Raw genomic sequence first — 11,735 nt, 5'->3', positions numbered from 1 at the left:
GGGGAGGAATAAAGTCATTTAATTAAATTCTTCAAATTTACGGCATGCACATGGCTCACAGTCTAGTATGCAATACAGTGGATAAGGACTTATTGTAATGTCTCGCGTTAACGTTGTAATGTAATCGTGTTTTATCATGTCATGTTTACGTTGAGTTTAAGTCGCACATGTCCAGTCTTGTCATGCACTTCCTGTTTTATTGTGAACTCATCTTTTCCCTCTCTTTTCAGACACCTGACTTCCTCCCTGGGGTTTTCCCTCCATTGAGATTGCCAACCCCGCCCCTCATTGGTTTCACCTGTGTTCCCTTACCTCATATATATGTATAAATAGTCCTCATTTCCCTGGTCTTGTGTCAGGGAAATGAGGAGAAAGCATCAAAGATGGACACCACCAGGCAGGTGAAGCTCACATCTCTCAGCCTACACTCACATCCTGCCTCTTTGTTTGGTTTCTTTGAACACTTCTCACCCTCATATCTCCTCTCTTCTCTTCTCCAAAGGTCCCGTTCATCCGTCTCTGCTGACGTTCCAGGCCCTCCCTGAACCACAGAGCATCACCTGACACGGCTGCTTCTCTCCACGGAGGCCAGAAGTACAAAGTGTGAAGAGGTGAAGAGCACAGACACGGTTGTAAGTCGATGTTTCCTCTGACAGCGCTTGTTATTTCTCTGCGAGGCACATTCATCATGATTGTTAGGGCAGATGAACAAATGGATGATGAATAAGGCACCGTATGTGTGTGTGTGTTTTGATTTTGAAAACAGTGACTTAGAATATTCAAGCTGTGGGCACGTCCGCTCACAGGAAATATCTCAACTGTGAGAAACTGGAGAAAGGAAGTAGGGTGAAGAGTGTGACACATTAAAGACACAGATCATTCAGCAGCGAGAACACATGTACACAGATATGGGAAAGTAGTGAGAAATATGAGGTGTTAAAAAAACATCAGTGAATCTAAATATCACATGTGGACAGTCTGGAGATTTATTCCTGACTCCCTGTAGCTCGTGATACATCCATCACTCTCTCTCTCTGATCTGCTCACTGGCTGGCACAGTGTTCACTCTTCTCACTTGTGAGTTTATTTCACTCTTTATATGACTCACATAACCGCTGCTATGCCCGGAATCTGAAGTCATCCAGTAAGTTCTAGCACAGGATCAAAACATGCTCTGCTGCCAGCGTGGGTGTGTCTGCAAAAGCCAGAAAGGAGTAAAATGTCTCCCTGTGCACAGTGGAAAAATTACTTCGTAATGGATTGGCAAAGCTGTGACCAAATTTGTTGCCTAAGAGAGCTATAATATTTTACAGCTACAGGACTCATAATCTGGATTACAGCCAGAGATGTTGACTGGTTTTGTTTTGATTATTACTTGGGCTCAAGCACTGAATGGTAGAACTCTCATTCCCTCTCATAACCTGTTTGTCCGTCTATATCTGTGAAAAACGTCCGTTACATACACACACATTGTACGAGTTAAACCCATTGACAGCCTGATGATATATACTCTGTAAGACTTAAAACTTTCAGTCACATTCCAATCCGAATGCCAAAGATCACAGAAGTTTTGCCACCTATTTCTTTTCCACACGCATATGATAACTGCTCCAGACGCCTGCCCTGTGCATCGTTACATGTTCAGACGAGGAGGCACCGGCTCTTCTGCTGCTGTTCACAACACAGTTTTGAGTTGGTGCACACCACACGTTATCTCTTTTTCTCCTTTAATTATAAAGAAAGCTTCCTCTTCAATATGTAAACAGATGCTTTGGCTGGTGCATTTTGGCTGCTGTAGAAATTCCCATTTCTACACCAAGGCTCTTGCCTTAAGTACATGTAAAAGGCTTATTCTAAGGCTACAAAGTCGAGGGATTTCTATTTTTTACGTAATTATACAAATATACTGATGGGTAGGGTTATAATTGGACACTCTAAATTGACCGTAGGTGTGAGAGTAAATATGGTCGTTTATTCTATGTGTGTCCCCCGACTATCGTCCTATGTCAGCTGAAATTGGCACAGCGCCCCCTGTGACACTCATGTGGAGGATAAAGCGGTAGAAGACGGATGTATGGACTTATGGTTCGTATATTCAATATCTTTCAATAAACCCTCCAAAATGTTACACACTGGTCCTTTAAAACATCAAAGTGGAAACTTCCCACATGCAAATAAATGTGATGTTTATGAGACACAAAGTGTACGTTGAATCACTGGTGAGTCTTTCACTTTATTCTCTGTACAAAGCTTTCTTTGGAGTTGATTGCACTCCGTGAATAGAATGAGTTTTGCTGAATGACTAATGTCTCTAGAGGCCATTAAAATGGGAAAGCAGACTTTATATTCCAGTCAAATCCTGGATCTAGATCTGGAGAAAATTTGTGCTCTGTAAAAGCATCTATCAATGGCAAAGGCCTGTGTGGTTTTTAGAAAACGGGGCAGTCTATTGAAGTTTGTCTCTAATTGAATGTACAGTTCCATGATAAAAAAAGTACTTTGACATGGACCTCCACAGGCCCAGACGCAAATTTACTACCTCAGATGTCACAGAAACAGAGCAGGACACAGCATTTTGAGATGAAATAACCTCTTTACCTTTTTAAAAGCTGAAATAAAGCCATCAGCAATGGCTGCACACGGGAAGGCAACCTGTCATAGATCAGTGAAGTAAAACGTCTCTGAGGGGCATTTTATCTTCGACTCTAATGTCGTGCTGAGCGACAGGCAGAGCTGTCAGTGTCCAGTGAGGGCGATAGCAGCGCGTCTGTCAGAACAATAACACTGTGCAGGCTCCAGTCCCTCCAAACTTTAGTGCCATCCTGGGACTCCACAATGTCAGCGAAATGAGAGACCAATAAAAACGGTCGGTTAATGAGGAGGTAAAAGAGAGCTCAGAGAGCTTCATCCCGAGCGGTGAAAACCGTAAGGATGGCATGACGATTATCTTTCCCCTCTTCACCTCCAGTCATCCATCTTTCCATTAACTCTCTCCGTTTTCTCCTCAGTTCTTCAAATAGTTCTTTTATGTTTCAGTAATTTAGTTCAAACCAAACCAACGCCCTTTAAAACCACTTTATTTTGGCGCAAAAAAACAGAATAATATATCACAGTCTTCCAATGCAATGCAAGAATATTGTACATCATTACAGAATCAATATTTACAGCTAAAATAATAAATTACATAAAAAAAAAATTAAAGACAATGCAGTTTTGTTGTATTATACAATCAATTAATCCAGACACTATTTTTGTTTCACAGTTCACAGTTTTAAACTTGCATCAATTAAATGACCCTTATTTAAACTTAAGATAACAGTACAGAGAGACAAAGGATGGGAATAATGTCATTCATACGAAGTACCACACTGAGTGAACAGCAGAATTGGGACCTTAAAAGGAATGGTTAAAAAGAAAAAGATGTGTTTATAAAGAAAATAAAACCATGTGCAGAGCAAAAAGACGGTTTAATGTCAAGAAAGTAGGACAGCCGTGACCAAACTGGCCCAGAGCTCTGAACAAAGAGGGAAGTGAGAGCTGTAGAGTGCAGAGTGGACATTCATAACGTGGATGTTTTGGTTTAAAATGGTCCTGATGTACAGTGTAACAAACCATCCAAAGGCAGGCAGAGAATGGGAACGGGGAATATTGTGTTTATGTCTGTAGAAATGGTGTTTGCTCATACAAATGTATCTGATAAGTGAATTATTTTCAGTCAGTAAGACATTGTTTTATTAACGATTAAAAGAAGCCACCTTCAAAATGACTGAGCAGCTGAACCTCAGATGTTCCCCTGCCTCATGTCAGGTAGAGAAATGTGCTTCTGTTCGCTAAAAATGTTCCCTCTGAACGTTCTCGAGCGAGAGAGCACAAAGGGAAACCTAAGTCAACATCTGAGCTTCATTCAGGGGATGTTACAACGCCATTTTATGAGGCTGCAGCAGCAAATTCAGCTCAACTCAAAGGGACAGCTGGAGAAGACTGACTGCCTTTACAGTATCTGTCTATGTGATTTATGGAACATGCAGGCCCTGGAGTTTTTCTCTGTTATAAAAGCAAAGCCAGGGCCTTACATGTGATATGTATCATGGAATGGACATGTCCTTCACTTTGGTTAGGAGGCTAAGAGTCAGCGTTTTCCCCTCATTCTAAGCCACTGTGTTCTCTTTCTGTCGAACTGAGCCATAGCACTCATCTCACTGCAGACAGTAACAGCAACATCTGTACTAAGGGAACGTTAAGGTCAGATCCTTGAGGGTGCATTGGCTAATTCTGAAGTGGGAGGTTGGCTGGCACACTCTGGCTGGAGTGGAGGACTGTGAACAGGAGAGAGGGAGAGGAAGAGAAGAGGAAGAGGGGTCGGTCTGTGCCACATCCTCCTCCTCAGACACTAGCGATATCGCAGGATCACAGGTACTGAGAGAGAGAGACAAGGAGAAAAGATTTAAGTGACACGATCAGCAAATTGAACTTCAAACAGTGCTGAGGAGTTTAGATGTAGACTGTATATGACAAATGGACGTGGTCCTCTGGTTGTAAACTGGTTGTTTTTGCAACTGGAAATTCAAATTAATCACCTGCAACCAGGCTGCTATTAGACGATACCAGCTGTCAATCACACTGGAGTCCACTCATATGCGCCATCTAATTTTATTTAAATATCTTCCTCTAAATGGGAACATCATTGACATCAAGTGTTATTGAAGAAGGCCTGAAACTAGAAACTGAGACGATATTTATTGATGTTATAATGTAAAGCTACACTCTTTAACCTTACACTCATTTTCCAATAGACTTCCATTCAACTAGAGTTGCCCCCTGGTGGCTAACTGCTACCCTACTTCCTGGGCTTCATTTTTTTAAACAGACGTTGTCTTTATCTTTATGTACAGTCTATGGTTTAGTCTCATACTCACTGATGATAATGAGAAGGAGAGCGACCACAACCAAGGCAATGATCATCTTCATCTGTCCAAAGGAAAAAATGCACATTAAACACATTCCTCCTCATCACGCACGTGAAGATGTATGTTGATGAAGCTGTCTCACAATCTCAAAGCAGACAAACACACCTTCATATCTCTCCACCACATCCTCCTGTGCAGCTGTTTGGCTCGGCTACTGAAGGCAGACGCGTTGTCTGATAGACTCTCTGCAGAATCATGGGAATCGGAGCGCAGTTCAGGACACGTGAGGGGGAAAAATAAAGTGGAGACGGAGAGAAAAGGGAAAGAGAAACACCTGTTAATCACGGAGAAAACTTAAAAAAAGTACCTTTTGTTCTCCAGCACTTTGATGTCGGATAACATTCCTCAGACTGTGTGGCCCTGTGTTGTGCGTTTGTCATTAGAATGTGTTTGTTATGCAAGACTCGGCTCTGCTGGTGAGATCACTCCCATCACTTTTTTATAAATGTTAAAACTATTGACACGTTGCCGATTATATTCACAACAGAGTGAAAACACATTTCCTCCAGCTCCCACACACACACACACACACACACACACACACACACGCATGCACTCACCTTCTCCGTCCTTGTTTCTTATTAATATATTAACAGGGAGTTTACAACTGCCTAGCGTGCAGTGCTCTACTTGTCCAAGCCCCTGTCCCTCTTTAGGGTCTTTGTGTCTGTGGTTTCCACGTCCATGTATCTGTTAACAACCGGTTGCTGCTACAATGCTTGTTAATTGTGAGGAATTTAGCAACGGGCTAACAAAACATGGGCCACAGAGCAAATTGCCTATGCATTATTGCCCGTTTACGTGTAAATCTGTTATTAAGATGTGTACAGTGGAGACAGATGTGCAATTGTCTTGGTTGGCTGGTCAACTGTTATACAACCGTGTGTTGTATAGCTGCAGCAACCAAAAGACTGAAAACAGCACGTCAGACCATTGTGTTTTCTGTTGACAGCCTCAGGTGTGTAAAGCTGCGTTACTAAGCGGGCAATAAAACAATAACAATAATTATCCCAAAGATAATTCTCTTCTGTCAAACACACTTTGAGATAATTGCATAATTGCTTTAAATGTCTTATCTCAGATTAGGGAAATGTTTTTCTGGTTTTCCTCAACTTTCCAGTCGTAGTTAAACATTTTTTCACACAGCTCTTTGATGTACACCAAGTTAAAAAAAAAACTGCTCTGTGTGAATAAGGCTTTCAGACTCACACCTGGTAAAGCACTAAACCAGGACGTATCATTGACACCTGTAAATGCACTGAGTGTGCGAGCACATGACTGTTTATACACATCTGCTACTCTGGGACATGCATGTTGTTTTTTGGAGGACATATTTCTGCATAATTTAATGTAGAAGTGCAACAATTAATCAAATTTGAAGTCTAATTTACTACTAATCAAATGATAATTTCAGTCATTTTTCAAGCAGAAATTCCTCCTAAAAAATGTAACCTCCAGTTTCTCAAACATTTGATATTTTAAAAAATAATAAACCTGATCTAAGTTGCAGTACTTTTACAACCATTCAGCCACATTAACAGACATTTGGATCTTGGATTGGATGCACATTATAGTCCTAGTACTGTCCTGGGCTAACTCACCTGACTTGTCCTGCAGGTCATCGAGACGTTCGCCCCGCTCTATCACTTTGGAGATGTTCTCCTGCATCACATCGATCACCTCGTCAACCTGCGACTGCACCCTGAGGACACACATTTAAGATAAGGAATCAAATGTCTGTTTGTTTTTAAATTAGTAAATGTGGTGAAATCTAGTGAAAGGTCAAAGGTCATTCATGCCTGTCCAATTCTTGTGAACATGAAGTATCAGGAACGTCATTACAAAATAATATTTAAATTCAGATTCATTAAAAAATCTTTTTGGTTGGAGGAGACAGCAATATCCTCTTCTACATGTCGAACTCTTAATTTTGTCATTTTGCGGTCCAAACCTGGGTCCTGTGGGTCCTCTCCTGAAAAACAGATGTCGACCAAGCCAACGTTAGCGATTTAATGTAGGACATTCTCAAATGTAGCTGCTTAATAGCTACTGGTGTGTTAGTATTAGTGCTGCAGACACTCACAGAAAGAAGTCTTCCTCCTCATCAGAGTCTTCCTCAAGCAGGTTCCTCTGTAAAAGATGAGAAAAATAAGGGGTCACATTAGGACAAACTCTGGGTATTGAATGACTTCTATTTCCTGTTCTGCTGGGGTAGTGGGGCTGGTAAAGAAATTGGACAGTATCTTCACCTCCTGTCCTGAAGCCATTAACTATCTGATCGTCAAACCAGGCCACATTTAGTCAAAGTTAGGTGTTGGTGGTGATGCCATTACCCTACCACTTATGTATGTTGCTGTGAAGAGCCATAATTAAGTATTTTAGGGCAAGGATCAGTTTGGATCAGGTTTAAACTGCTTCCAGATCCAAAATATAGTCAGTCTGTACATAACTAACACTCCTATCAAGTGCTGCTGATATGAAGACAAAGAAAATCACTAACAATAATGATCTGTGTTGTCTTTGCCTGCCTCTTCTGCTCACCAAGGACTATAAATGTGCCGAGTCCAAAATGGATTGTCGGATTTAGGAAAGCGAGACAGAGAGATGTCTACAATGTTAAAGCAGATTACCTCATAAAAACAAAACTGGAGATTAAGTGAACACAGCTGCATTGAATTCTCACAAGAAGAGAGTGAGAGCAGGAATATATTCAATGCTACAGAGGAAGAAAGGTCTTTATCTCTACAGTATGTTGATCTGTGAGCAGTCTTTCACAAAGACGTTACATCAGGTTGATTCTCAAACCATAATGCGTGGTATTCAGCTTCTTCTGCACACCCATAACTTGCCAATTCAGTGAGCGTGAAGCCAGAGGACAATACATGGACGTCTGGTGAAATGGACGGCTGCCAGCAGCTAATGCAAGGCCATCGTGGACATTTATTTTCTAGTAAAGACACTGCCATCTGCAAAAGAGCTGAAGGGCTGGTGGGCACGTGATCATAAAGAAATTTATAAGCCGAGGCAAAAACGGTCTTCTTCTGTACAACCTCCTCCTCTCTTTCCACCGTGATTAGAAACATGAAGGGAGCTGTTAGCTATTAGCGGTGCTAGGAGTTGTAGAACAGGAGAAGAATGGGAGGAGGGCTTGACTTCAATTCCTATTTCAACACAGTAATAAACAAGATTACACAGAGGAAACAGAGGGATGAATAAAGTACAGAATCGGTGAGTGGACAATGAAAGTGGGTGGTAGGGGATTATCACTTCAACTGAAACCAGACAGTTTTTTCACTTCTTCCTTGACTTCTCCCTCGGTTATTCCACTAGTTTGAAGAGCAAAGTATTTTACAGCAAATTCTTATATTACCGTCTGCTTTGAGCAACAGGTGTTTTAACTGAGATATTATAGTACACACAATGTACAGTTTAATAGATTTGAGCATAATTACGATCATATACAGAACTGTAAATTGGACCTAATCTGAATATGTGGATTTCTTTACTTTTTTGACATTACTGAGCTCTGGTAGCTGACGTCATGCAACTGCCATTTTGGCAGGAAGCCGTGCTGTTCAAATCCAAAGACTTAATAACCTGGTAACGTATATACCACGTAATAGGACAGGCAACTTGTCTCTTTGTGCACTGTATTAATGGGGGATAACTATTGTGTCCCCGGATGCCAGAACATTTGGGAACAAACAAAAGGGAGAACATTTTAAATCAGATCCCCAAAGATCAAGAGAGAGGCATTGGTGGATCACTGCCAAAAAATGTGCTCAAACGGAGCTCCACAGAAATCCACAGGCAAAACTTGCAAGCTTAAATATCTTGTTTATTTTACATGCTTTTATCACAATGTCTAAGCATTCTCCCAACTAGTTTATCAGAAATGTAAAGATGTTGGAATACTGCAGGTCAGGATTCTGGAATAATGTCTTCTCCATCTGTTTTCATACTCGGGGAAAGGCACCACAGGGGCATCACAAGGGTCTGACAGCTTGTAAGCGACACTGGCGCCGTTCATTTTTGCAAAAGCCTTTCCTGCCACCGTGGTGGCGTAAACGTGACGTCACATGACATGTGGAGCTCTATTCCTTTCCGACGATGGCATTAAGCAAATCTCTGCAGCTTTCCCGCTATCTGTGACTCACCCTCTCGCTGCGAATAGATCCAGTGACCTCGTCGTCATTGAGGTGTCGTTTAAACTTAGGGGGCATGTTGGCTTCAGGCTGCTCCTCCCGATCTGGCTCCCTCTGCAGGACAGGGACAGAGGATTAGTTAGGGACATAAAGAGACATAAAGGTAGTCCGGCTAACTTTGTTATTAATCACAGGAATTTCTATCATTTCCTCTGAGGTCTTACTCTCAAATGGAAAGTGACTCTATCATTAAGCTCTGACGTCTGTGAAACTGTTTTATAACTTGTGAGTTAATTATAAATATGTTACTACAGTGTCTTTATCCCTAATATCTCTGCTGTCTGTGGTGCAGGCAGCAAGTCTCTCCGGCTACTCTGAGAGGAAATGTCATCATTGCTCTGTGTCTTGGGGTGAAAATGTCAGATGTGGAAAACATAATGTTCTTCCATTAATAACCCCATGAGTTCCGAACACTTCCTCAATAAAGCATCTCTGTGTGACAAACAACCTGTGATCCTCAAGCCAAACCGTAATCATCAGGAGAAAACACAACATTCCCACAAACACACACACACAACCTCTTTTAGTTTGACAACATAACTAATACCATTGAATCCAGCTCGGCCTGACACTGTGGCTTTCTCAGCAGCGTCCTTTTCTGGCACTGCTATTGGAAAAAAGGCCTTTCGGTGGCCAGGAGTGGAAGTGTCCAGCAAACAGAGGAGAAGAAAGGCAGGGACAGGGCTAAGTCTGATGATGCAGCAGCATGAAGAGATACAGAAAGAGAAGAGAAAGATAAGAAGCAGATCTAAAATGTTAGAGCTGCAGAAGGAAATCGTCTGAAAACAAGAGTCTGTTTCAAGGAGTTGGGAATATAAACACTGAATTTGCACAGAGGTGTTTTTGCCCTAAAGGACAAAAACACTGCACACCCTCGTGAGTCCCAAGAGACACGCTCAAGTGCCCTCTACAGTGGTTAAAGCATGAGGAATTGCCATTCAGATGTGGCCTCAAAAGCTAAAGCTATAAGTTAAGAAAAACTGTATTTCTGTATTTAAGGAGCATCTTTCTCGTACAGGAAAGTGATACTGGACCCTATAAGATGCCCTTGCAACTTTGTTTCCTATGGGTGCCCTTATAATCAAAAAAAGGGTGCCCCAGTTCACAATTCAGACATGCCTGCTAGGTGCCCTTTTCATTTTCGCCCCTGCCCTTCTGAATGTCTGTGCACACCACTGGATACTCATTTAACTATATCATTGAATGTATACATTACAATAACAAATTGCACCTGTACTGGTTTAAATACTGAATGTAAAAACCTTTAGGAAGTGCTGACAATGAGAAGATTTTAAGGTTTAAGTGTTAGCTGCTGCTGATGAGCTGCTAATTACAAAGCTAAAACGAATGTCATAGTCTACCACCACACTTAAACCACTATATTGCTCCATCAGTTGGAAGCAGACAATAGCAAACGCCACGGATAACTACATGCTCATGTGAGCCGTTTTCGTTTAAGTTTCATTCATGCATTTAGCTACACAGCCAAGCAAAGCTGAACAAGCTTAGGATGCTAACGTGACTATGCAGCTAACGAGAGAGCACAGCTGTAATGTGTAGGTAATCAAATCACAGCCACTGTCAGCTGTGTGAGCTGCTCATTAGCTTTGAGGAATACTGTAGTCTTTACTTGAGTTTTGTCTGAGCTCAAACCGGCACACTTCTACAACACACAATACAAACGGTAATAAACGTCAACAGATACATGTTTAATTCGTTGCGTTTCCGACAGGCCGCTTTCATACATTTAGCTTACACAGCTAGATAACATCAGCTAGGCTAAGCTAAATGCTAACATGACAAGTTACCTGCTGCTTTCCCACAAGATTCCGAAGAACACAAATACACAAAGACCCTGGGATTAATCCAGGAGGTTTGAGTGTATTATGTTGTGTTTTACGGATTAATCGGATTCATTCCAAAGGCTGTCCGTGCGCCAGAACTGGATTTTCATCGTGGATGGATGCTAGCTGTTCGCTTATCTTTTTCCCCTCAGTGTGAATCAGCTGACTACAAACAGCTGGAGGAGGAGAAACACCACGGTCGGTTGCCTGCTGCAGTGTGAGGAAATCTTTATTTATTTTTTTAAACCTCGTTATTGATTTGAATTATGTATGCTGCAAATATTCAGACTCAGAATTCCAAGTTAACTTAAATTGTAACCATCTGCTTGACTTAAATTATGTTGCATTCATTTTTACTTTTACTTTTATTTTTACTACATGCATCACAGTTTGTCTATAGTACATCGAAATGGCTAGTTCATAACTATAATAATAATAATATTTATAATCACAATATTTTTTTTGTTTGTTGCTCATATTCTATTGCTTTTAAAATGACGTCTTCTCTGTATTTGTTTTATTTGAGTTGTTTATTTCTGTTTTTGAATAATGTTGTATTGCCTTGTTTTTATATACATATGTATATAATAATTATGATTATTATAATATTATTATTATAATATTATAGTTTTTATTTTTGAAATAATAGTTAACTTAGATTCACATTTTGATCCACACTCCATGCCAGATGGTGGCGTAGTGCACCAAATCGTTGTTTG

At 41.0% G+C, this 11,735-nt stretch overlaps 1 protein-coding gene across 1 annotated transcript; it reads right to left on the bottom strand.

The window, feature by feature from the left end:
- Positions 1-4,320: 4,320 nt before the first annotated feature.
- Positions 4,321-11,154, bottom strand: vamp4 (vesicle-associated membrane protein 4). The gene is made up of 8 exons (XM_083887560.1): positions 10,981-11,154; positions 9,125-9,226; positions 7,051-7,097; positions 6,889-6,939; positions 6,569-6,669; positions 5,073-5,152; positions 4,917-4,968; positions 4,321-4,416 (listed from the first exon to the last, which is right to left on the bottom strand). The coding sequence occupies exons 2-8, from the start codon at positions 9,188-9,190 to the stop codon at positions 4,391-4,393; spliced, it is 423 nt and encodes a 140-aa protein (XP_083743686.1). The 5' UTR covers positions 9,191-9,226; positions 10,981-11,154; the 3' UTR covers positions 4,321-4,390.
- Positions 11,155-11,735: the final 581 nt, after the last annotated feature.

This window comes from Microchirus variegatus (assembly GCF_963457635.1).
Source record: "Microchirus variegatus genome assembly, chromosome: 4".
In the NCBI taxonomy this organism is placed as follows: domain Eukaryota; kingdom Metazoa; phylum Chordata; class Actinopteri; order Pleuronectiformes; family Soleidae; genus Microchirus; species Microchirus variegatus.
The sequence above is the reverse complement of the archived record's forward strand: the minus strand, read 5'-3'. Positions and strand labels throughout refer to the sequence as shown.